Raw genomic sequence first — 26950 nt, forward strand, 5'->3', positions numbered from 1 at the left:
TAGTAGTTATATTCTTGTACATAGGGGCAGTATTATAGTAGTTATATTCTTGTACATAGGGGGCAGTATTATAGTAGTTATATTCCTGTTCATAGGGGGCAGTATTATAGTAGTTATATTCTTGTACATAGGGGGCAGTATTATAGTAGTTATATTCTTGTACATAGGGGGCAGTATTATAGTAGTTATATTCTTGTACATAGGGGGCAGTATTATAGTAGTTATATTCTTGTACATAGGGGACAGTATTATAGTAGTTATATTCTTGTACATAGGGGGCAGTATTATAGTAGTTATATTCCTGTACATAGGGGGCAGTATTATAGTAGTTATATTCCTGTACATAGGGGGCAGTATTATAGTAGTTATATTCTTGTACATAGGGGGCAGTATTATAGTAGTTATATTCCTGTACATAGGGGGTAGTATTATAGTAGTTATATTCTTGTACATAGGGGGCAGTATTATAGTAGTTATATTCTTGTACATAGGGGGCAGTATTATAGTAGATATTTCCTGTACATAGGGGGCAGTATTATAGTAGTTATATTCTTGTACATAGGGGACAGTATTATAGTAGTTATATTCTTGTACATAGGGGGCAGTATTATAGTAGTTATATTCCTGTACATAGGGGCAGTATTATAGTAGTTATATTCCTGTTCATAGGGGGCAGTATTATAGTAGTTATATTCTTGTACATAGGGGGCAGTATTATAGTAGTTATATTCTTGTACATAGGGGGCAGTATTATAGTAGTTATATTCTTGTACATAGGGGGCAGTATTATAGTAGTTATATTCTTGTACATAGGGGACAGTATTATAGTAGTTATATTCTTGTACATAGGGGGCAGTATTATAGTAGTTATATTCCTGTACATAGGGGGCAGTATTATAGTAGTTATATTCCTGTACATAGGGGGCAGTATTATAGTAGTTATATTCTTGTACATAGGGGGCAGTATTATAGTAGTTATATTCCTGTACATAGGGGGTAGTATTATAGTAGTTATATTCTTGTACATAGGGGGCAGTATTATAGTAGTTATATTCTTGTACATAGGGGGCAGTATTATAGTAGTTATATTCTTGTACATAGGGGGCAGTATTATAGTAGATATTTCCTGTACATAGGGGGCAGTATTATAGTAGTTATATTCTTGTACATAGGGGGCAGTATTATAGTAGTTATATTCTTGTACATAGGGGGCAGTATTATAGTAGTTATATTCCTGTACCCAGGGGGCAGTATTATAGTAGTTATATACCTGTACATAGGGGGCAGTATTATAGTAGTTATATACCTGTACATAGGGGGCAGTATTATAGTAGTTATATCCCTGTACATAGAGGACAGTATTATAGTAGTAATATTCCTGTACATAGGGGGCAGTATTATAGTAGTTATATTCTTGTACATGGGGGGCAGTATTATAGTAGTTATATTCTTGTACATAGGGGGCAGTATTATAGTAGTTATATTCTTGTACATAGGGGGCAGTATTATAGTAGTTATATTCTTGTACATAGGGGGCAGTATTATAGTAGTTATATTCCTGTACATAGGGGGCAGTATTATAGTAGTTATATTCCTGTACATAGGGGACAGTATTATAGTAGTTATATTCCTGTACATAGGGGGCAGTATTATAGTAGTTATATTCTTGTACATGGGGGGCAGTATTATAGTAGTTATATTCTTGTACATAGGGGGCAGTATTATAGTAGTTATATTCTTGTACATAGGGGGCAGTATTATAGTAGTTATATTCCTGTACATAGGGGGCAGTATTATAGTAGTTATATTCCTGTACATAGGGGGCAGTATTATAGTAGTTATATTCCTGTACATAGGGGGCAGTATTATAGTAGTTATATTCTTGTACATAGGGGGCAGTATTATAGTAGTTATATTCCTGTACATAGGGGGCAGTATTATAGTAGTTATATTCCTGTACATTAGGGGCAGTATTATAGTAGTTATATTCTTGTACATAGGGGCAGTATTATAGTAGTTATATTCCTGTACATAGGGGGCAGTATTATAGTAGTTATATTCTTGTACATAGGGGACAGTATTATAGTAGTTATATTCTTGTACATAGGGGGCAGTATTATAGTAGTTATATTCCTGTACATAGGGGGCAGTATTATAGTAGTTATATTCCTGTACATAGGGGGCAGTATTATAGTAGTTATATTCCTGTACATAGGGGGCAGTATTATAGTAGTTATATTCTTGTACATAGGGGGCAGTATTATAGTAGTTATATTCCTGTACATAGGGGGCAGTATTATAGTAGTTATATTCTTGTACATAGGGGACAGTATTATAGTAGTTATATTCCTGTACATAGGGGACAGTATTATAGTAGTTATATTCTTGTACATAGGGGGCAGTATTATAGTAGTTATATTCCTGTACATAGGGGGCAGTATTATAGTAGTTATATTCCTGTACATAGGGGGCAGTATTATAGTAGTTATATTCCTGTACATAGGGGACAGTATTATAGTAGTTATATTCCTGTACATAGGGGGCAGTATTATAGTAGTTATATCCCTGTACATAGGGGGCAGTATTATAGTAGTTATATTCTTGTACATAGTGGGGCAGTATTATAGTAGTTATATTCCTGTACATTAGGGGCAGTATTATAGTAGTTATATTCCTGTACATTAGGGGCAGTATGTGACCAGGGGTAGTTGAGGACAATCTCTGTAACAATTACATCTTTGTACTATAAGTAGACATGAAATGTGTGAACGAGAGACTAAACAATGCATGATGTCAGGACATTGGTATGAAGTGATGTTGGGGGCTGAGCAGCAGTGTTACCAGTGAGGGGTCATACATTCGGAGGACACACGGTCACTAGTGTTCAGACCACCTATAACACTACTTCAGTATCATCCCCACCGTACAAATCTATTTATGTGATGACATCATGGCTGCCCACATACCTTCACATCAGGCCCAGTCAGAAGCAGGACTTACCATATTCTTACTATAGTTTTGAGGCACAACAATATTTGTTTAATTTATTGGGGTAATTCAGTGCATAGAAGATCCCTTTAAAAGGGTTGTCTAATGGCGGCGTTTTCTTGAAACAGCGCCACCGTTGTGTCTAGTCTGTGCCTGGTACTGCAGGTCAGAGGTCAGTGTTACTCACATGAAAGAAGAGGTGGTGCAGTACCAGATACAGACACAAGTGGCGCTGTTTCTGGGTAGATTGTAAAGCCTTTTGTCTGACCCCATAGAAGGGAGAAATTCCGTACATATTTGTATAACTTGGGATGAGGTCAGGCTGCAGGACGCTGCGCTGATTAATGGGAATGAAATCCGATTATTTAGTCTCTGAGCCGGAGGAATTTCCTATGTGACACGGAAGGATCCGGTGCGGAAGTCCTGCTTCCTTCTCCGCTGCGCTGGTGGATGCGTTACCTTACAGACCATGGCGGTGCTGGCCCCGAGGCGAGACGCCTGGATGCACTGATTGGCTCCTTTGCCCCCAAAACCGATGAAAAACTTGCTCCCGTGTATGGTCTCTCCTGCTCTGGGCAGACGAGGGGTTAAACTGCGGAGACATGAACAGTCATAAAGGGGGGCTCTGCGCCGTGTTCACACTTAGTGGCTACATTTTGGATTTTAAAGGGGTCCTCAAACACCAGACCATTAATGGGCAGTCCTCAGATCACTACCAGGTCCAGCACTGTTCAGACAGCGCCGCACACTGTGTAGTGGCCAGGCTGTGTTACTGCAATAGCGCAGCATGGCCACTCTAAAGGCTACAGCGCTGCTTGCTTCTTACTCTGTGCATCGCTAATATCAGCTGATCTGTGTGGTCCCAGGTGTCCCCAAGGATCTACAATAACTTGTGAGTCTTGGAGAATCCCTTTAATCAGACTTTTATGAATATGGTTAGTAGCAGCAGGACTGTGATAGATGGATGTATATTCCAGGATTGTACTGGGGATGTGTCCTCACACTGCTGTGCACTATGCTATCTGCAGCCAGTGTTATGTATTATCCCAGGAGAGATGTGTAATAAGACCTTTGTGTGTTAGTAGCAGCAGGACTGTGATATATGGGTGTATATTCCAGATTTGCAGCTTCTCCAAGTGTAATGGTGGTGTGTCATCACACTGTTCTCTGAAGCCCAGTGTTATGTACTGTACCGGCAGGGATGTGTAATAAGACCTTTGTGTATGTTGTTAGTAGCAGCAGTACTGTGTTATACAAATTTATATTCCAGGATTGTAGCTTTTACATGTCTAACTGGTCAAGACTACAGCAGCTATTCAGAACAGAGGAAAGAAGACGTAGAACCATTCAATGCCAAAAGCCAAGAGCACAGCAGTGTGAGGACACTCCTGGTACATTCCTGGAATTTAAATCCATATATCACAGTCCTGCTGCTACTCACAACATATACAGAGGTATAATTACATATCTCTGCAGGAGAAATACATGTGGGAACACTGGTTGCAGAGAGCACAGAGCACAGCAGTGTGAGGATACAACCCCGGCGCACTTGGTGGAGCTACTCTGGGATATAAATCCATATATCACCGTCCAGTAGAAACCTACACAAAGATCTAATGACACAACTCCTCAGGGACAATACATAACTCTGGCTGCTGTCTGTATGGTCACTCCTGCTGACAGGTTCCCTTGCTGGTGTTGGGGCAAGGTACGTTAGGGCGACGCTGAATACATTCCTCTCCTGCTGTATTAGAGCTGAGATTCTGCTCCAGTGACTCTGTGGCTCCTCTGCACATTATGACCTCGCACTGACCCAGCACCTCCTCCTGCGCCTCCTCCTCCTCCTGCGCCTCCTTCTGCGCCTCCTCCGCCTCCACCAGAATTTCTCTTTATCCCTTCATTCTGTTCCCAATAAAAGAGTCGGAAAATCCGTCCTTAACATCCAGGGGCTTCTACCTGCGCTTTGTATAATGGATTCTACACTAAAGGAAGGAATTCGAAGAATGTTGGGACCTTACAGACAGACATCAAAGGCTTCTACACAGAAATCACAGCCCACCGGCCCACCAGGGGTAAAATGAGGGCAAGCTACGAGACTAAGGCTTCTATGCAGAAATCACAGCCCACCGGCCCACCAGGGGTAAAATAAAGGCAACCTAGTGGACTAAGGCCTCTACACAGAAATCACAGCGCCCTGGCCCACCAGGGGTAAAATGAGGGCAACCTACTGGATTTAGGAGTCTACACAAATCACAGCATTCACCAGCCCACCAGGGATAAAATGAGGGTGGCCTAGTGTATTAAGGCATCTACACAGCCCTTGTCCAACCCACAAGGGGTAGTATGAGGGCAGCAATGGACTGAGGCTTCTATACAGAAATCACATCCCCCCTCCAGCCCACCCGGGGTGATGTATATGTAAGACGGCTTCTACATAGAGATCACACGGCAGGTGGAGATCTTTCCGTGCGGCGGGATGTCATCCTGCGCTATTTATTTAGGCAACTAATATCCAGCTGATGACATCATAGTCTATCACCATGGTTACCGCTGTGACAAACAGGTGACCTCACGCCTGCCAGGCTACAGTCCAGGCTGCCCCTTAAAGGGACACGGACCTCTTTGGCAGCACTAGCTATAGTCACGTTGCTGTGAGCAGGTTTGCCAACTTTTACTAATTGCTGCAGGACAAAAAAAAACAGAGTCCACAGCTACTATGCACATCTATGCATCGCCATGGCTGCAGACTACAAATAGTTCCTGTGTAGTCTGATCCTTCAGGCATAGGTTATCCTTCTCCTACTGCCTGGTGGAGGAGATATAATCTGTGTAATATAGATCTTGTTAGGGGCAACACGGTGGCTCAGTGGTTAGCACTACAGCCTTGCAGCACGGTGGCTCAGTGGTTAGCACTACAGCCTTGCAGCACGATGGCTCAGTGGTTAGCACTACAGCCTTGCAACACGGTGGCTCAGTGGTTAGCACTACAGCCTTGCAGCACATGGCTCAGTGGTTAGCACTACAGCAGTGCAGCGTTGGGGACCTGGGTTCAAGTCCCAGAGTCAACATCTGCAAAGAGTTTTTATGTTCTCTCTGTGTTTCTGCGGGTTTCCTCCGGTTTCCTCCCACACTCCAAAACATACTGGTAGGTGATTAGATTGTGAGCCCCATTGGGGACAGGGACTGATCTGGCAAACGCCGCGGAATCTGTGTGCGCTATATAAAGAATTAATATTATTGTTTCCCTTTTCACCGGTAAAGCTCTAAAAAATTTTTAGATTCCCTCAGTAAACACTCCCGGCCTCCTGCGGGGTCTCTAGTTACTTCCTGATGATCTCAGTTTATATTCTCTATGTGACCACCTGCTCTATTTCTGATGAGTGAAAGCCGGATGTATTTCATTTTTGATTAACCCTTTAAAGGGAACCTGTCAGCAGTTGTGACCACACAGACAGCTGTAAGTGTTATGTATTGTCCCTGGAGAGATGTGTAATCAGACCTTTGTGTATGTTGTTAATAGCAGCAGGACTGTGAGATATGGGTTTATATTCCAGGATTGTCATGGGGACGTGTCCTCACACTGCTGCGCTCTGTGCAGCCAGTCTAAGATGGAGAGATGTGTTCTCAGACCTTTGCATAGTTATTTGTTAGTAGAAGCAGGACTGTGAGCTATGGGTTTATATTCCAAAATTGGAATACTGGGGACGTGTCCTCACACTGCTGTGCTCTGTGCAGCAAGTCTAAGATGGAGAGATGTGTAACCAGACCTTTGTGTATGTTGTTAGTAGCAGCAGGACTGTGATAAACGGATTTATATTCAAGGACTGTAGCTTCTCTAAGTGCACTGGAGGTGTGTCATCAAAGATTGCAGAGAGCACAGCAGTGTGAGGACACCCCCCAGTGCAATAAAAAAAATCTACAATCAAGGACTATAAATCCATGCATCACAGTCCTGTTGCTACTAACAAAATACACAAAGATACGATTACACATCTTTCCAAGGACAATACCCAACACTGTCTGCAGAGAGAACAGCAGTGTGAGGACATCCCCCCATTACAATTCTGGAATATAAATCCATGTATCACAGTCCTGCTGCTACTACCGACATATACAAAGGTCTAATTACACATCTTTCCAGGGAATATACGGCTGCAGTGTAGTAGCTGGGATCCGTGATAGATGAGGTACAGGCGGGCAGTAGCCATGGTATATAGATATATATGTCACTTACCTGACTAGGTCAGTCATACAGGATCCCACCACCACTACCTGGGGACTGAGCGGATCCATCCTGCTGCAGAAAGAGAATAAAGTGAATAATCAAAACTTCTGGAGGCCGGTGCAAAGGTCACATCCAGACCTTTCCCCTGCCGCTGCTACTGTGTCAGCGGGACAGGACAGCAGGTACAGCCGGGCCCCTGCATGTGCAGTATATGGGACCCGTACTCGCTCTAATAAATCACAAACAGCATTACAACTCCTAATGGGGGGGGGGGGGGCATGACCCTCATACTCAATCCTCTACAAGCAATCAGAGAGCAGGAAGCTGCGCCCCAGGCCGATGTCCAGCCTTACAGGAGCCCAGATGCCTCCCAGACATGAAGCTATCCCAGATGCAGACCAGCTTACATGGCTGAGAGTGATAGCTGACAAGACATGCTACTTCCTAACTAACACTTCCTGTCAGACAGCTACTTCCTGTCAACTACTTCCCACTTCCTTCCAATCTTCTTCCTGTCGGACAGCTACTTCCTTCCAATCTTCTTCCTGTCAGACAGCTACTTCCTTCCAATCTTCTTCCTGTCGAACAGCTACTTCCTTCCAATCTTCTTCCTGTCGGACAGCTTCTTCCTTCCAATCTTCTTCCTGTCGGACAGCTACTTCCTTCCAATCTTCTTCCTGTCGAACAGCTACTTCCTTCCAATCTTCTTCCTGTCGGACAGCTTCTTCCTTCCAATCTTCTTCCTGTCGGACAGCTTCTTCCTTCCAATCTTCTTCCTGTCGGACAGCTTCTTCCTTCCAATCTTCTTCCTGTCGGACAGCTTCTTCCTTCCAATCTTCTTCCTGTCGGACAGCTTCTTCCTTCCAATCTTCTTCCTGTCGGACAGCTTCTTCCTTCCAATCTTCTTCCTGTCGGACAGCTTCTTCCTTCCAATCTTCTTCCTGTCGGACAGCTTCTTCCTTCCAATCATCTTCTTCTTCCTGTCAGACAGCTACTTCCTTCCAATCATCTTCTTCTTCCTGGTCTGAAAGTTACTTCCTGTCACAACTACATGATGTGATAAAGTCACTTCCTGTCAACTACTTCCAATGACACAACTTCTTTATATAAAAAAGATTCTTCCTGTTGAACAGCTAATTCTTCCCATTACTTCCTTCCAATCTTCTTCTTCTTCCTGTCAGCTTCTCCCTTCCAATCTTCTTCCTGTCAGCTTCTCCCTTCCAATCTTCTTCCTTTCAGACAGCTATTTTCTTCCAATCGTCTTCTACCTGTCAGACAGCTACTTCCTTTTAATCTTTTTCCTGTCAGACAGCTCCTTCCTTTAGATCAACTTCATGTCAGCCAACTATTTCCTTTACATCACCTTCTTGTCACTGAGATACTTCCTTTTAATCTTCCTCCTGTCGGACAGCCCCTTCCTTCCAATCTTCCTCCTGCCGGACAGCCCCTTCCTTCCAATCTTCCTCCTGCCGGACAGCCCCTTCCTTCCAATCTTCCTCCTGTCGGACAGCCCCTTCCTTCCAATCTTCTTCCTGTCGGACAGCCACTTCCTTCCAATCTTCTTCCTGCCGGACAGCCCCTTCCTTCCAATCTTCCTCCTGTCGGACAGCTTCTTCCTTCCAATCTTCCTCCAGTCGGACAGCCCCTTCCTTCCAGTCTTCCTCCTGTCGGGCAGCCCCTTCCTTCCAGTCTTCCTCCTGTCGGGCAGCCCCTTCCTTCCAGTCTTCCTCCTGTCGGGCAGCCCCTTCCTTCCAGTCTTCCTCCTGTCGGGCAGCCCCTTCCTTCCAGTCTTCCTCCTGTCGGGCAGCCCCTTCCTTCCAGTCTTCCTCCTGTCGGACAGCTTCTACCTTCCAGTCTTCCTCCTGTCGGACAGCTTCTACCTTCCAATCTTCTTCCTGTCGGACAGCTTCTTCCTTCCAATCTTCCTCCTGTCGGACAGCTTCTTCCTTCCAATCTTCCTCCTGTCGGACAGCCCCTTCCTTCCAATCTTCCTCCTGTCGGACAGCTTCTTCCTTCCAATCTTCTTCCTGTCGGACAGCTTCTTCCTTCCAATCTTCCTCCTGTCGGGCAGCCCCTTCCTTCCAATCTTCCTCCTGTCGGGCAGCCCCTTCCTTCCAGTCTTCCTCCTGTCGGACAGCTATTTCCTTCCAATCTTCCTCCTGTCGGACAGCTTCTTCCTTCCAGTCTTCTGTTTTGTGTTAGCCAGCGATTTCCTGTTATACAACATCTTCCCATCAGACAGTGAGTTACTTTTCATCTACTAGTGATGGGAAGTCCGTCTCTCCGTAGTGATCTGGATCATTAGGCTCTTCCCTATTCCATGTATAATATTGGGCTTCAGGCCAGTGCCCCCCCCCCCTCTTAACATGATTTAGTCAGATTAAAGGGGGCGTGGCAAGCTGATTGGGGGTGGGGTTCAGAGAGCTATCTGTTCACTGAAGGGAGACAACTCCCGTCGTTCGCGCAAAGGAGACGACTTTTCGTGCCCAACAACCCATCACTTTCCTCTACGTCCAGGTTATTTCCGGATATTACGCCCCGGCTCTATGGGATGGGACTGGACTGAGCTGCAGTACCACTCACAACCTGCAGACAGAGGAGGCGCCAGCACAGAATCAAAAAACAAAAGACCCTCCCTGAGACTGGGGAAATATCCAGTGCACATGAGGTTATTGTAACGAACCCTCAGCTGTGAAAAGTATCAGGTCTGTGAGAAAGCTGCAGTATTGAAGTAGTAACGGCTGCTGAAGGGGGACTACAACTCCCAACCTCCCCATCCGCCTGTCACTCACATATCTCACTCTCCCGCTCCCCGCTGGCTGCTGGGAACGCACCACGTGTCCTACATCATCCAACCGCAACGCGCCCTCTCGCCCACGTGACCTCCCAACGCGGAAATACCCGGAAGGCGGAGCTGTCGCTATGGAGACGCGTTATCAGTACAAAGGGCTGCCCCGTGCACTGCCTGACTGGAAAGTCTACCGGTGGACAGACTGTGCGGCTCCTCTGCGGCATTCCTACCATGTATTATTGAGGTTTAGACTGACACATTGCGATATATTCAGTCACTAGGTACTAAGCCTCCAGTCTGCGGCTGGCAGTGATAAGACAGCATGGAGCGGGGTCCTGACAGGAGGGCCTGAGGTTGCTGGAGGCAGGACTCGGCTTGTACAGGGGGTGAGTGGCCGGGATGCTCGGGGTTGTAGTGCTCAGTGGTGATGTGCAGGCGGGACCAGCTCCGGGACCGATATCTTATACATCACAGGACAACATCCAGCCAGTGTACAGCCCCGCCCACCTGCTCTGAGTGACTGCTGCTGTATTCACTCTGTACACAGAGCACAGCAGTGTGAGGACACACTTCCAGTATAATGTGGGAATATAAATCCACATATCACAGGGACAATACATAACACTGGCTGCAGAGCGCACAGCAGTGTGAGGTCTGATTACACATCTCTCCAGGGACAATGCGTAACACTGGCTGCAGAGAGCACAGAGCACAGCAGTGTGAGGTCTGATTACACATCTCTCCAGGGACAGTACATAACACTGGCTGCAGAGAGCACAGCAGTGTGAGGTCTGATTACACATCTCCAGGGACAATACATAACACTGGCTGCAGAGAGCACAGAGCACAGCAGTGTGAGGTCTGATTACACATCTCTCCAGGGACAATACATGACACTGGCTGCAGAAAGCACAGAGCACAGCAGTGTGAGGTCTGATTACACATCTCTCCAGGGACAATACATAACACTGGCTGCAGAGAGCACAGAGCACAGCAGTGTGAGGTCTGATTACACATCACTCCAGGGACAATACATAACACTGGCTGCAGAGAGCACAGAGCACAGCAGTGTGAGGTCTGATTACACATCTCTCCAGGGACACTACCTAACACTGGCTGCAGAGAGCACAGAGCACAGCAGTGTGAGGTCTGATTACACATCTCTCCAGGGACAGCACATAACACTGGCTGCAGAGAGCACAGAGCACAGCAGTGTGAGGTCTGATTACACATCTCTCCAGGGACAATACATAACACTGGCTGCAGAGAGCACAGAGCACAGCAGTGTGAGGTCTGATTACACATCTCTCCAGGGACAATACATAACACTGGCTGCAGAGAGCACAGAGCACAGCAGTGTGAGGTCTGATTACACATCTCTCCAGGGACAATACCTAACACTGGCTGCAGAGAGCACAGCAGTGTGAGGTCTGATTACACATCTCTCCAGGGACAATACATAACACTGGCTGCAGAGAGCACAGAGCACAGCAGTGTGAGGACACACCCCCAGGACAATTCTGGAATACGAATCCATATATCACATATCAAAGTCCTGCTGCTACAAACACCATACACAAAGGTCTGATGTCACATCTCTCCAAAGACAATACATAACACTGACTGCACAGTGCATAGCAGTGTGAGGACATGCCCCCATTAGTACAATCATGGAATATAAATTCGGGTATCATTACATATGACAGGTTCTGTCAGTGGCCGGTTTGGAATGTCTTGTGGCCTCAGATACAAGGTGTCTATCCGGTCCCTCCATTAGTTCTGAAAGTATCTGATCACACGGCTGAGAATTAGATACCTGCGTCCTGAGTATTAATTCCCCGGAATGTAAACATTCATACTGTGAAAGCTTCTATTGTATGACAACAAGCAGAGGTCTTCCAACTATGAATAATTCACTCATTATGGGACCCTCTGCCATTATGGGACCCCCCACTAATGATGGGATCCTGCTTCCCCCTAATGATGGGACACCACTCCCCCCTAAAAATTGTGGCTCATCTCCCCTGATGGGGCCCTGCTTTCCCCTAAAGGATGGGGCCCTGCTTTCCCCTAAAGGATGGGGCCCTGCTTTCCCCTAAAGGATGGGGCCCTGCTTTCCCCTAAAGGATGGGGCCCTGCTTTCCCCTAAAGGATGGGGCCCTGCTTTCCCCTAAAGGATGGGGCCCTGCTTTCCCCTAAAGGATGGGGCCCTGCTTTCCCCTAAAGGATGGGGCCCTGCTGTCCCCTAAAGGATGGGGCCCTGCTGTCCCCTAATGGATGGGGCCCTGCTGTCCCCTAATGGATGGGGCCCTGCTTTCCCCTAATGGATGGGGCCCTGCTTTCCCCTAATGGATGGGGCCCTGCTTTCCCCTAATGGATGGGGCCCTGCTTTCCCCTAATGGATGGGGCCCTGCTTTCCCCTAATGGATGGGGCCCTGCTTTCCCCTAATGGATGGGGCCCTGCTTTCCCCTAATGGATGGGGCCCTGCTTTCCCCTAATGGATGGGGCCCTGCTTTCCCCTAATGGATGGGGCCCTGCTTTCCCCTAATGGATGGGGCGCTGCTTTCCCCTAATGGATAGGGCCCTGCTTTCCCCTAATGGATGGGGCGCTGCTTTCCCCTAATGGATGGGGCCCTGCTTTCCCCTAATGGATGGGGCCCTGCTTTCCCCTAATGGATGGGGCGCTGCTTTCCCCTAATGGATGGGGCGCTGCTTTCCCCTAATGGATGGGGCGCTGCTTTCCCCTTATGATGGTAGTTGTGATCTTTGGCTTCCAGATTTTTGCTGTAGTAGATGAAAACGAGTATTTCCTGATATTTAGGGTTTCTTTGCTCTCTCTCCAGGTTCTGACTCGGCACAATGTCCCCGGAAGTCACTTTAAACCGCATTGCCCCCGCACTGTCCCCCTTCATATCCAGTGTGGTCCGGAATGGGAAGGTGGGGCTGGACTCCACCAGCTGCCTGCGGATAACGGACCTGAAATCCGGGTAGGTGACTGCAGACGTTGGGGGACATTTATCAGGGCTAATACACCGGAAAACATCATAGAAGCCCTAAAATAATCCAAATATATTCTCCTGTACACAAGCGCCACGCCAGGGGGTCATGGAGGGTCTTAAAGGGGGGGCGCGCACCTAGACCATGTGACTGTACACTGTGAACATTCACGCTGGATACATCAGGAATCCTAAGCCTCATGATGTATCCGGCGGTGCTGGAGGGGCTCCCATCACACTTCTGACAAACCTCCCCCTATGTGTATAAGTTTGTGCCCCCTCTGCTTCACTGACACCTAAGGTCATTTATCTGGCCTGAAAGAGCAGGAAGCAGAGACTTTACACAACAATGGACTCCCCCCTCTGAGAGTCAAAGCTCCATTGCATCGTGTGAGCGGGAGATGGGTTCATGATGCTTTATCACATCCAGTCCCCTCAGTCACAGAAGCCATTCGTGGACACGTGGCAGCATAGTGCACCGTGCTGTGACTGAGGGGGCTTTACTTCTTCAGCACATCAGCATGAATCTATCCCCTAGTCACACCCTGAGTATTGGGAGAGGGAGCACACGATGGCTCCGCTTCCAGATCCCTCAGACCAGACAATCTACCATCAATTATAAACCAGGGACATTACTCATAGATCCAGGCACCGGGACTGTGGTATCTTCTTATATAAGTTATCCATGGCCTCCTTCCTTCTAAAATCAACTTTTAAAATTATGCTAATGAGCCTGAAGGACTCTGGGGGTGTTACCAGGGCCCCTCCTTAACAGGCTGTTACTCTGTGCAGGAGCACTTCCCCCTCCCACTGTGTGAGAATACAGCAGGCAGAGGGAGGGGGGAAGTGCTGAGGGAGCAAGAGATGAGGGACCATGTAAGACCCTGTGTAGCTACAGCACAGAAAGGCTCTGGTATACCCCCCAGAGCCCGTATGGCTCATTAGCATAATTTTGAAAGTTCATTTTAGAAGGAGGTAATTGATAACAAATATAAGAAGATTACCCCAGTCCCAGTGCCTAATCTATGAGTAATGTCCCTGGGTTATCATCAATTTAGATAGTAGATTAGATATTAAACCCTGGGACAACCGGGAAGGGAGAGAAACGTTAGATAATATCTATGACGACCCCTTTAACGGTGCAGACCAAGAAGTGCGCAGAGGATTTCTCTACTCATTGAGATCACATCATAGTCAGGGCAAGTAGTACATATATAATGTCAGACGCAAGCTGCGGTCAGCACAGGAGAACACAAGGACAAGGTACAGCAGCAGAGGCAGTATACAGAATACAGGAGAACACAAGGACAAGGTACAGCAGTAGAGGCAGTATACAGAATACAGGAGAACAAAAGGGCACATTACAGCAGCAGAGGCAGTATACAGAATACAGGAGAACACAAGGACACGTTACAGCAGCAGAGGCAGTATACAGAATACAGGAGAACACGAGGACACGTTACAGCAGCAGAGGCAGTATACAGAATACAGGAGAACACAAGGACAAGGTACAGCAGCAGAGGCAGTATACAGAATACAGGAGAACACAAGGACAAGGTACAGCAGCAGAGGCAGTATACAGAATACAGGAGAACACGAGGACACGTTACAGCAGCAGAGGCAGTATACAGAATACTGGAGAACACAAGGACACGTTACAGCAGCAGAGGCAGTATACAGAATACAGGAGAACACGAGGACACGTTACAGCAGCAGAGGCAGTATACAGAATACAGGAGAACAAAAGGGCACATTACAGCAGCAGAGGCAGAATACAGGAGAACACAAGGACAAGGTACAGCAGCAGAGGCAGTATACAGAATACAGGAGAACAAAAGGGCACATTACAGCAGCAGAGGCAGTATACAGAATACAGGAGAACACAAGGACAAGGTACAGCAGCAGAGGCAGTATACAGAATACAGGAGAACACAAGGACAAGGTACAGCAGCAGAGGCAGTATACAGAATACAGGAGAACACAAGGACAAGGTACAGCAGCAGAGGCAGTATACAGAATACTGGAGAACACAAGGACACGTTACAGCAGCAGAGGCAGTATACAGAATACCGGAGAACACAAGGACACTTTACAGCAGCAGAGGCAGTATACAGATTACAGGAGAACAAAAGGGCACATTCCAGCAGCAGAGGCAGAATACAGGAGAACACAAGGACAAGGTACAGCAGCAGAGGCAGTATACAGAATACAGGAGAACAAAAGGTCACATTACAGCAGCAGAGGCAGTATACAGAATACAGGAGAACACAAGGACAAGGTACAGCAGCAGAGGCAGTATACAGAATACAGGAGAACACAAGGACAAGGTACAGCAGCAGAGGCAGTATACAGAATACAGGAGAACACGAGGACACGTTACAGCAGCAGAGGCAGTATACAGAATACAGGAAAACACAAGGACAAGGTACAGCAGCAGAGGCAGTATACAGAATACAGGAGAACACGAGGACACGTTACAGCAGCAGAGGCAGTATACAGAATACAGGAGAACATAAGGACACGTTACAGCAGCAGAGGCAGTATACAGAATACAGGAGAACAAAAGGGCGCATTACAGCAGCAGAGGCAGAATACAGGAGAACACAAGGACAAGGTACAGCAGCAGAGGCAGTATACAGAATACAGGAGAACAAAAGGGCACATTACAGCAGCAGAGGCAGTATACAGAATACAGGAGAACACAAGGACAAGGTACAGCAGCAGAGGCAGTATACAGAATACAGGAGAACAAAAGGGCACATTACAGCAGCAGAGGCAGTATACAGAATACAGGAGAACACAAGGACAAGGTACAGCAGCAGAGGCAGTATACAGAATACTGGAGAACACAAGGACACGTTACAGCAGCAGAGGCAGTATACAGAATACAGGAGAACACAAGGACACTTTACAGCAGCAGAGGCAGTATACAGATTACAGGAGAACACAAGGACACTTTACAGCAGCAGAGGCAGTATACAGATTACAGGAGAACAAAAGGGCACATTCCAGCAGCAGAGGCAGAATACAGGAGAACACAAGGACAAGGTACAGCAGCAGAGGCAGTATACAGAATACAGGAGAACAAAAGGTTACATTACAGCAGCAGAGGCAGTATACAGAATACAGGAGAACAAAAGGTCACATTACAGCAGCAGAGGCAGTATACAGAATACAGGAGAACACAAGGACAAGGTACAGCAGCAGAGGCAGTATACAGAATACAGGAGAACACAAGGACAAGGTACAGCAGCAGAGGCAGTATACAGAATACAGGAGAACACGAGGACACGTTACAGCAGCAGAGGCAGTATACAGAATACAGGAGAACACAAGGACACGTTACAGCAGCAGAGGCAGTATACAGAATACAGGAGAACACAAGGACAAGGTACAGCAGCAGAGGCAGTATACAGAATACAGGAGAACAAAAGGGCACATTACAGCAGCAGAGGCAGTATACAGAATACAGGAGAACAAAAGGGCACATTACAGCAGCAGAGGCAGTATACAGAATACAGGAGAACACAAGGACAAGGTACAGCAGCAGAGGCAGTATACAGAATACAGGAGAACAAAAGGGCACATTACAGCAGCAGAGGCAGTATACAGAATACAGGAGAACACAAGGACAAGGTACAGCAGCAGAGGCAGTATACAGAATACTGGAGAACACAAGGACACGTTACAGCAGCAGAGGCAGTATACAGAATACAGGAGAACACAAGGACACTTTACAGCAGCAGAGGCAGTATACAGATTACAGGAGAACACAAGGACACTTTACAGCAGCAGAGGCAGTATACAGATTACAGGAGAACAAAAGGGCACATTCCAGCAGCAGAGGCAGAATACAGGAGAACACAAGGACAAGGTACAGCAGCAGAGGCAGTATACAGAATACAGGAGAACAAAAGGTTACATTACAGCAGCAGAGGCAGTATACAGAATACAGGAGAACAAAAGGTCACATTACAGCAGCAGAGGCAGTATACAGAATACAGGAGAACACAAGGACAAGGTACAGCAGCAGAGGCAGTATACAGAATACAGGAGAACACAAGGACAAGGTACAGCAGCAGAGGCAGTATACAGAATACAGGAGAACACGAGGACACGTTACAGCAGCAGAGGCAGTATACAGAATACAGGAGAACACAAGGACACGTTACAGCAGCAGAGGCAGTATACAGAATACAGGAGAACACAAGGACACGTTACAGCAGCAGAGGCAGTATACAGATTACAGGAGAACACAAGGACACGTTACAGCAGCAGAGGCAGCATAGAGAACACAGGAGAACACAAGGACACTTTACAGCAGCAGAGGCAGTATACAGAACACTTGAGAATACAGGGACAAGTTACAGCAGCAGAGGCAGTATACAGAACACTTGAGAATACAGGGACAAGTTACAGCAGCAGAGGCAGTATACAGAACACATGAGAATACAGGGACAAGTTACAGCAGTAGAGGCAGTATACACAATACAGGAGAACACAAGGACATGTTACAGCAGTAGAGGCAGTATAGAGAATACAGGAGAACACAAGGACATGTTACAGCAGCAGAGGCAGTATACAGAACACATGAGAATACAGGGACAAGTTACAGCAGAAGAACCCTGGAACCTGTTGCTGAAACACCTTCCTGTCTTGAAAAGTGCCTTCCATAAACAGGGGTCACAGGTGATTGGATCAGAACACTAAGGAGGGTGCTTAGACTGACCCAGTACTGACCGTAGAGCACAGCATAGATGACTATACAATGTGCACTCTGTGTCCTTGGGATGAATTTGTACTTGATTCTGTTTTTCAGCTGCACCTCCCTGACCCCAGGTCCGAGCTGCGATCGCTTCAAGCTCCACATCCCGTACGCCGGGGAGACCCTGAAATGTGAGTTATTACGATAAGTCTCCTGCTAATGAGGGTCACCAAGTGCAGCAAAGTATCTGCCATCATGGAGAGGCGCGAGGCTCTCGGGGCAGGGGGAGCGAGGGCTGAGACGTCTCACTGCATCTGCTGATCCGATCACAGGGGTGGGGGGTGACAGAGGAGTCCGGGGTATGATGTGGAGTTTAACCCCCTCAAGATTGATAAATACATCAGTATCAGAAAAAACCCCTAAGGCCACGTTCACATGTTGTGTTAACATTGTGTCAACATAATGTTCACATAAGACGCAATGTTAACGTAATACGTTAACATTTATGGATGGACGGTGGCTCTCGGTCTATGGTCCCATCAGCATCACGTTCATTGGACATGTGATGGCTACGCCAATCCCTGGCACGTGTCTGCTGTGGTCAGGGATTGGCTCAACCAGGGGATGTGATACCAGAACTTCTAGTCCAAAAGGACCAAATGCACCAGAGATGGAGCGGTGGAGCTATGGGGGGCAATCTAGAGACATCTGCTCCCCTAGGGGTTTATCAGTTTTTTTGCAATCCTTTTTAATGATTGATTTGCATTTGTGTCATTGCACTATGAAAATTCATGTCAGGTGTACAGGTCACCACTAGGGGGCAGATGTGTGTGCGCACCTCCTGCAGGTCTGTGTGTATAGTAATGGAGCCCCATTTACACTGCTGGTGGGTTACACTTGGATAGCGCTTTGTATAAAATGCTTGCACTGTGTATAAGAAGCAGCACAGAGGTATCGGAGTAGATGTGAAGATGTTCTGCAGAGGCTGGAGCAGGTGTATAGAACTACATATCAGCATAGGAGTGATGACTGATCTCCATTATAGAAGTGATTTCTTTAGCCTTTTATTTCCACCCTGCTGATATCCACTTTACAAGTCATTAGTGTAGCCCTTTACTTCCTCCTTGCTGATCTCCACTGTAGTAATTATTCCTACAACCCTTTACTTCCTCCCTGCTGATCCACTACAGAAATGATTATTCCAGCCCTTTACTTCCTCCCTGCTTATATCCCCTATAGAAGTAATTACTGCAGCCCATTGCTTCCTCCTGCTGATATCCACTATAAAATAATTATTCCAGCCTTTTACTTACTCCCTGCTTATATCCCCTATAGAAGTAATTACTGCAGCCCTTTACTTCCTCCTTGCTGATCTCCACTATAGAAGTCATTAGTGCAGCCCCTTACTTCCTCCCTGCTTATATCACCTATAGAAGTCATTACTGCAGCCCTTTACTTCCTCCTTGCTGATATCCACTATGCAAGTCATTAGTGTAGCCCTTTACTTCCTCCTTGCTGATCTCCACTGTAGTAATTATTCCTACAACCCTTTACTTCCTCCCTGCTGATCCACTACAGAAATGATTATTCCAGCCCTTTACTTCCTCCCTGCCTATATCCCCTATAGAAGTAAATACTGCAGCCCTTTACTTCCTCCTTGCTGATCTCCACTATAGAAGTCATTAGTGCAGCCCCTTACTTCCTCCCTGCTTATATCCCCTATAGAAGTAATTACTGCAGCCCATTGCTTCCTCCTGCTGATATCCACTATAGAATAATTATTCCAGCCCTTTACTTCCTCCCTGCCTATATCCCCTATAGAAGTAATTACTGCAGCCCATTGCTTCCTCCTGCTGATATCCACTATAGAATAATTATTCCAGCCCTTTACTTCCTCCCTGCTTATATCCCCTATAGAAGTAATTACTGCAGCCCTTTACTTCCTCCTTGCTGATCTCCACTATAGAAGTCATTAGTGCAGCCCCTTACTTCCTCCCTACTGATATCCACTATATAAGTGATTATTTCAGACTTTTACTTCCTCCCTACTTCTATCCCATGTTAATATTATTTCTGCAGCCATTCACTTCCTCCATCTGATATCCACCGTAGAAGTGATTACTCTAGCCCTTTATTTTCTCCCTGCTGAAATCCACTATGAAATTGATTTATCCGGCCCTTTACTTCTTTCTGGCTTATATCCCCTATAGAAGTAATTACTGCAGCCATTTATTTCCTCCTGCTGATATATCATATTGAAATTATCCCTGCAGCCCTTTACTTCCTCCCTACTGATAACCATTATAGAAGTGGTGACTGGAGCCCTGTACCTCTTCCTACTGATCTCCTCTGTAGAAGTGACTACTGCAGCCCTTTACTTCCTCCCTGCTAATATCTACTCTAGAAGTGACTACTGCAGCCCTTTACTTCCTCCCTGCTAATATCTACTCTAGAAGTGACTACTGCAGCCCTTTACTTCCTCCCTACTGATCTCCTCTCTAGAAGTGACTACTGCAGGCCCTTTACCTTCTCCTTGCTGATATCCACCATGGAAGTGATTCCTTTAGCCCTTTACTTCCTCCCTGCTTATTATATCACTATAATATCAGTCTTTATTTATATAGTGCCGTCATATTCCTTAGCACTTTACAAATCACAGGGGACATTTACAAATAAAATAAGACATCACAAACAGTCATATAGGAGTGAGGACCCTCCTAAAAAATTGTGGTCCTAATATTTGTTTGCCTTCCGAAATCCCAAGTAGATAGTTCGTCCTTCGCTCTGGAGTTTCCATTCTGCAGTCAGCGATGTAATTGAGTCTCGTTTGGTCTTTTTCTGCCGTCTTTTCCCATCAGGAGGTTACAGCAGCAGGGCCTTTGTTGTAGAGCAGGAGGGGCAGCGCATTGCTTTGTCTGGGATAATTAGTGTTATTTTCGTATAGCTCGGCCATAATGAGCACGTTACCTGCTTCCAACACGGAGCCTTTCCGGCATAACCCTGGGACATAGCGGCCGGGCAGAGATTTTCCAGCGTATATAAAGCCTGTACCGATCCGTATGTAGCGGGTGATGGGTCTGACAGCAGCTCATTCATAGTAACACGGGAGAATGTTCTGTGCAGCTCATGTCATGGCGGCTTCCTGTGACGCTTGTGCTCTGGCAGCTCTGATCACATAGTGCTAAACATAGAGCAGCCGAGAATAGCAGTAATAACCAGGCGCACAATGAGCTGCTAATACCAGCTGTGCCCAACATGTCTGCCTCCTGCTACATGCCACATGTACCTGCACCGCCAACTGCCAATATCCTACTGCACTCACTATTCTGCTGCTGGTGCAGTCACTGTGTACATACATGACATTACTTATCCTGTACTGATCCTGAGTTACATCCTGTATTATACCCCAGAGCTGCACTCACTATTCTGCTGCTGGTGCAGTCACTGTGTACATACATTACATTACTTATCCTGTACTGATCCTGAGTTACATCCTGTATTATACCCCAGAGCTGCACTCACTATTCTGCTGCTGGTGCAGTCACTGTGTACATACATGACATTACTTATCCTGTACTGATCCTGAGTTACATCCTATATTATACCCCAGAGCTGCACTCACTATTCTGATGCTGGTGCAGTCACTGTGTACATACATGACATTACTTATCCTGTACTGATCCTGAGTTACATCCTGTATTATACCCCAGAGCTGCACTCACTATTCTGCTGCTGGTGCAGTCACTGTGTACATACATGACATTACTTATCCTGTACTGATCCTGAGTTACATCCTGTATTATACTCCAGAGCTGCACTCACTATTCTGCTGCTGGTGCAGTCACTGTGTACATACATGACATTACTTATCCTGTACTGATCCTGAGTTACATCCTGTATTATACCCAAGAGCTGCACTCACTATTCTGCTGCTGGTGCAGTCACTGTGTACATACATGACATTACTTATCCTGTACTGATCCTGGGTTACATCCTGTATTATACCCCAGAGCTGCACTCACTATTCTGCTGCTGGTGCAGTCACTGTGTACATACATGACATTACTTATCCTGTACTGATCCTGAGTTACATCCTGTATTATACCCAAGAGCTGCACTCACTATTCTGCTGCTGGTGCAGTCACTGTGTACATACATGACATTACTTATCCTGTACTGATCCTGAGTTACATCCTGTATTATACCCCAGAGCTGCACTCACTATTCTGCTGCTGGTGCAGTCACTGTGTACATACATGACATTACTTATCCTGTACTGATCCTGAGTTACATCCTGTATTATACCCAAGAGCTGCACTCACTATTCTGCTGCTGGTGCAGTCACTGTGTACATACATGACATTACTTATCCTGTACTGATCCTGAGTTACATCCTGTATTATACCCCAGAGCTGCACTCACTATTCTGCTGCTGGTGCAGTCACTGTGTACATACATGACATTACTTACCCTGTATTCTGTAAGCTGCACTGATATATTGGATATTTTATTGGCCAGACATTTTGATCCTTTGCTCTCATAGTTGGTCACTATGAAGGAGAAGTGACGGCTCTAAGAACCACCATCACTTTGTGCTTTACACGTGCGGCCGCAGTTTCCTCTGTGGGTTCCTTACTCTCCCTCCCTTGCAGATGTTGTTACACACATTTTATTTGTTATACTTGTAGATTAAATAGCGGTGCTACATGTCTGCTACTCTCATCCTCGCCTCATCCGTCCGTCGCGGTGTCTTTTTCGATTTCCTTACACTTCTTGTAGCCCCCATGGGGATTCAAATCTCAGAACCCCCATATGGCGGCGCCATCCGTGCTGCTCCTATGTGGTTCTTCCCTGCCGCCGGCTCCTTGCTGCTGCTATGTGGTTCCTCCCTGCCGCCGGCTCCTTGCTGCTGCTATGTGGTTCCTCCCTGCCGCCGGCTCCTTGCTGCTGCTATGTAGTTCCTCCCTGATGCCGGCTCCGTGCTGCTGCTATGTGGTTCCTCCCTGACGCCGGCTCCGTGCTGCTGCTATGTGGTTCCTCCCTGACGCCGGCTCCGTGCTGCTGCTATGTGGTTCCTCCCTGACGCCGGCTCCGTGCTGCTGCTATGTGGTTCCTCCCTGACGCCGGCTCCGTGCTGCTGCTATGTGGTTCCTCCCTGACGCCGGCTCCGTGCTGCTGCTATGTGGTTCCTCCCTGACGCCGGCTCCGTGCTGCTGCTATGTGGTTCCTCCCTGCCGCCGGCTCCTTGCTGCTCCTATGTAGTTCCTCCCTGACGCTGGCTCCTTGCTGCTGCTATGGCTGTGCCTCCCTGCCGCCGGCTCCTTGCTGCTGCTATGGCTGTGCCTCCATTAATGCCCCAATGAGTTATCACTAGTAAATATGATGATGGTTTAGGATTGATGGCTCCTTACTGCGCTAAAAAGGAACCTTCACACGACACATCCCAGATCTGAATGAATGAAATATTGAATATTTTGTTCTGTACAAAGTTGAATGTGCTGACAACAAAATCGCAAAAATATCATCAATGGAAATCGAATTTATTAACCATTGGAGTCCTGGATCTGCAGTCACCCACAAAATGAAAGTGGAAAAACACAACAGGCTGATCCAACTTTGTCGTAATGTCCTTAAAACAAGACAAAATGAGGCTCAGTACTGTGTGTGGCCTCCACGTGCCTGTATGACCTCCCTACAACACCTGGGCAGCTCCTGATGAGGCTCAGTATTGTGTGTGGCCTCCACGTGCCTGTATGACCTCCCTACAACACCTGGGCAGCTCCTGATGAGGCTCAGTATTGTGTGTGGCCTCCATGTGCCTGTATGACCTCCCTACAACACCTGGGCAGCTCCTGATGAGGCTCAGTATTGTGTGTGGCTTCCACGTGCCTGTATGACCTCCCTACAACACCTGGGCAGCTCCTGATGAGGATCAGTATTATGTGTGGCCTCCACGTGCTTGTATGACCTCCCTACAACACCTGGGCGTGCTCCTGATGAGGCTCAGTATTGTGTGTGACCTCCATGTGCCTGTATGACCTCCCTACAACACCTGGGCATGCTCCTGATGAGGCTCAGTATTGTGTGTGGCCTCCACGTGCCTGTATGACCTCCCTACAACATCTCGGCAGCTCCTGATGAGGCTCAGTATTATGTGTGGCCTCCACATGCCTGTATGACCTCCCTACAACACCTCGGTATGCTCCTGATGAGGCTCAGTATTGTGTGTAGCCTCCACGTGCCTGTATGACCTGCCTACAACACCTCGGCATGTTCCTGATGAGATGCAATATTGTTTGTAGCCTCCACATGCCTGTATGACCTCCCTACAACACCTGGGCATGTTCCTGATGAGGCTCAGTATTATGTGTGACCTCCACATGCCTGTATGACCTCCCTACAACACCTGGGCATGTTCCTGATGAGGCTCAGTAGTGTGTGTGGCCTCCATGTGCCTGTATGACCTCCCTACAACACCTCGGCATGTTCCTGATGAGGCTCAGTATTGTGTGTGACCTCCACATGCCTGTATGACCTCCCTACAACACCTCGGCATGCTCCTGATGAGGCTCAGTATTGTGTGTGGCCTCCACGTGCCTGTATGACTTCCCCACAACACCTCGGCATGCTCCTGATGAGGCTCAGTATTGTGTGTGACCTCTACGTGCCTGTATGACCTCCCTACAACACCTCGGCATGCTCCTGATGAGGCTCAGTATTGTGTGTGGCCTCCACGTGCCTGTATATCCTCCCTACAACACCTCGGCATGCTCCTGATGAGGCCCAGTATTGTGTGTGGCCTCCACGTGCCTGTATGACCTCCCCACAACACCTCGGCATGCTCCTGATGAAGTTGTGGATGGTCTCCTGAGGGATCTCCTCCCAGACCTGGACTAAAGCTTCCGCCATCTCCTGGCCAGTCTCTGGTGCAATGTGAGGTTGGTGGAAGAAGCGAGATGTGATGCTCATTTGGATTCAGGTCTGGGGAACGAGCGGCCAGTCCATGGCTTCAATGCCTTCATCGTGCAGGAACTGCTGACACATTCCAGCCACATGAGGTCCAGCATTGTCCTGCATTAGGAGAACTGCACCAGCATATGGTCTCACAGGGGTCGGAGGATCTCATCCTGGTACCTAATGGCAGTCAGGCCCCTCTGGTGAACACATGGGGGGCTGTGAGGTCCCCCATACCATTACTGACCACTGCCAGACCGGTCGTGCTGAAGGATGTTGCAGGCAGCAGATGTCTCTCCATGGCGTCTCCGGACTCTGTCACATGTGCTCAGTGTGAACCTGCTTCCATCTGTGAGGAGCACAGGCGCTAGTGGGGAATTTACCATTCCTGGTGTTATCTGGCAAATGCCAAGTGTCCTGCACAGCGTTGGTCTGTGAGCACATCCCCCATCTGTGGACGTTGGCCCCTTATTCCATCCACGTAGGCAGAGGTAGCAGTCCTGCTGCTGGGCTGTTGCCCTCCTATGGCCCATCCACCTCTTCTGTCGTACTGGCCGGTCTCCTGGTATCTGGTGTCTCCTGCACGTCTCTTGGTATCTCCTCCACGTCTCCTGGTGTACTGGCCTGTCTCCTGGTATCTCCCCCATGTCTCTTGGTGTACTGGCCTGTCTCCTGGTATCTCCTCCATGTCTCCTTGTGAACTGGCCTGTCTCCTGGTATCTCCTCTATGTCTCTTGGTGTACTGGCCTGTCTCCTGGTATCTCCTCCATGTCTCTTGGTGTACTGGCCTGTCTCCTGGTATCTCCTCCATGTCTCCTGGTGTACTGGCCTGTCTCCTGGTATCTCCACCATGTCTCCTGGTGTACTGGCCTCTCTCCTGGTATCTCCTCCATGTCTCTTGGTGTACTGGCCTGTCTCCTGGTATCTCCTCCATGTCTCTTGGTGTACTGGCCTGTCTCCTGGTATCTCCTCCATGTCTCTTGGTGTACTGGCCTGTCTCCTGGTATCTCCTCCATGTCTCTTGGTGTACTTGCCTGTCTCCTGGTATCTCCTCCATGTCTCTTGGTGTACTGGCCTGTCTCCTGGTATCTCCTCCATGTCTCCTGGTGTACTGGCCTGTCTCCTGGTATCTCCACCATGTCTCCTGGTGTACTGGCCTATCTCCTGGTATCTCCTCCATGTCTCCTGGTGTACTGGCCTGTCTCCTGGTATCTCCTCCATGTCTCCTGGTGTACTTGCCTGTCTCCTGGTATCTCCTCCATGTCTCCTCGTGTACTTGCCTGTCTCCTGGTATCTCCTCCATGTCTCTTGGTGTACTGGCCTGTCTCCTGGTATCTCCTCCATGTCTCCTCGTGTACTTGCCTGTCTCCTGGTATCTCCTCCATGTCTCTTGGTGTACTGGCCTGTCTCCTGGTATCTCCTCCATGTCTCTTGGTGTACTGGCCTGTCTCCTGGTATCTCCTCCATGTCTCCTCGTGTACTTGCCTGTCTCCTGGTATCTCCTCTATGTCTCTTGGTGTACTGACCTTTCTCCTGGTATCTCCTCCATGTCTCCTGGTGTACTGGCCTGTCTCATGGTATCTCCTCCATGTCTCTTGGTGTACTGACCTTTCTCCTGGTATCTCCTCCATGTCTCCTCGTGTACTTGCCTGTCTCCTGGTATCTCCTCCATGTCTCTTGGTGTACTGACCTTTCTCCTGGTATCTCCTCCATGTCTCCTCGTGTACTTGCCTGTCTCCTGGTATCTCCTCCATGTCTCTTGGTGTACTGGCCTGTCTCCTGGTATCTCCTCCATGTCTCCTGGTGTACTGGCCTGTCTCATGGTATCTCCCCCATGTCTCTTGGTGTACTGGCCTGTCTCCTGGTATCTCCTCCATGTCTCTTGGTGTACTGGCCTGTCTCATGGTATCTCCTCCATGTCTCCTGGTGTACTGGCCTGTCTCATGGTATCTCCCCCATGTCTCTTGGTGTACTGGCCTGTCTCCTGGTATCTCCTCCATGTCTCTTGGTGTACTGGCCTGTCTCATGGTATCTCCCCCATGTCTCTTGGTGTACTGGCCTGTCTCATGGTATCTCCTCCATGTCTCTTGGTGTACTGGCCTGTCTCCTGGTATCTCCTCCATGTCTCCTCGTGTACTTGCCTGTCTCCTGGTATCTCCTCCATGTCTCCTCGTGTACTTGCCTGTCTCCTGGTATCTCCTCTATGTCTCTTGGTGTACTGACCTTTCTCCTGGTATCTCCTCCATGTCTCCTCGTGTACTTGCCTGTCTCCTGGTATCTCCTCCATCTC

The 26950-nt window shown here is 47.6% G+C and overlaps 2 protein-coding genes across 9 annotated transcripts in view; one reads left to right on the top strand and one right to left on the bottom strand.

Moving 5' to 3' along the window:
* RBKS (ribokinase) overlaps positions 1-20851 on the bottom strand; it is a 48456-nt gene extending 27605 nt beyond the window's left edge. For 2 of the 6 annotated variants that reach the window (XM_072139947.1, XM_072139942.1), the window contains exons 1-3: positions 20674-20851; positions 7223-7285; positions 3448-3580 (exon numbers count right to left, since the gene is read on the bottom strand). In XM_072139947.1, the coding sequence (XP_071996048.1) occupies positions 3448-3580; positions 7223-7285; positions 20674-20798 (321 nt within the window). In that variant the 5' untranslated portion in view covers positions 20799-20851. The other 4 variants (XM_072139944.1, XM_072139943.1, XM_072139946.1 and 1 more) reach the window with 4 other exon arrangements.
* BABAM2 (BRISC and BRCA1 A complex member 2) overlaps positions 10152-26950 on the top strand; it is a 144398-nt gene continuing 127599 nt past the window's right edge. Inside the window, exons 1-3 of one of the 3 annotated variants that reach the window (XM_072139940.1) lie at positions 10152-10390; positions 12849-12992; positions 17821-17897. In XM_072139940.1, coding sequence (XP_071996041.1) covers positions 12865-12992; positions 17821-17897 — 205 coding nt within the window. In that variant the 5' untranslated portion in view covers positions 10152-10390; positions 12849-12864. Of the gene's footprint in view, positions 10391-10445; positions 10563-12848; positions 12993-17820; positions 17898-26950 lie in introns of those variants that run through there. The other 2 variants (XM_072139938.1, XM_072139939.1) reach the window with 2 other exon arrangements.

This window comes from Engystomops pustulosus, chromosome 3, assembly GCF_040894005.1.
Source record: "Engystomops pustulosus chromosome 3, aEngPut4.maternal, whole genome shotgun sequence".
Lineage (NCBI taxonomy): Eukaryota > Metazoa > Chordata > Amphibia > Anura > Leptodactylidae > Engystomops > Engystomops pustulosus.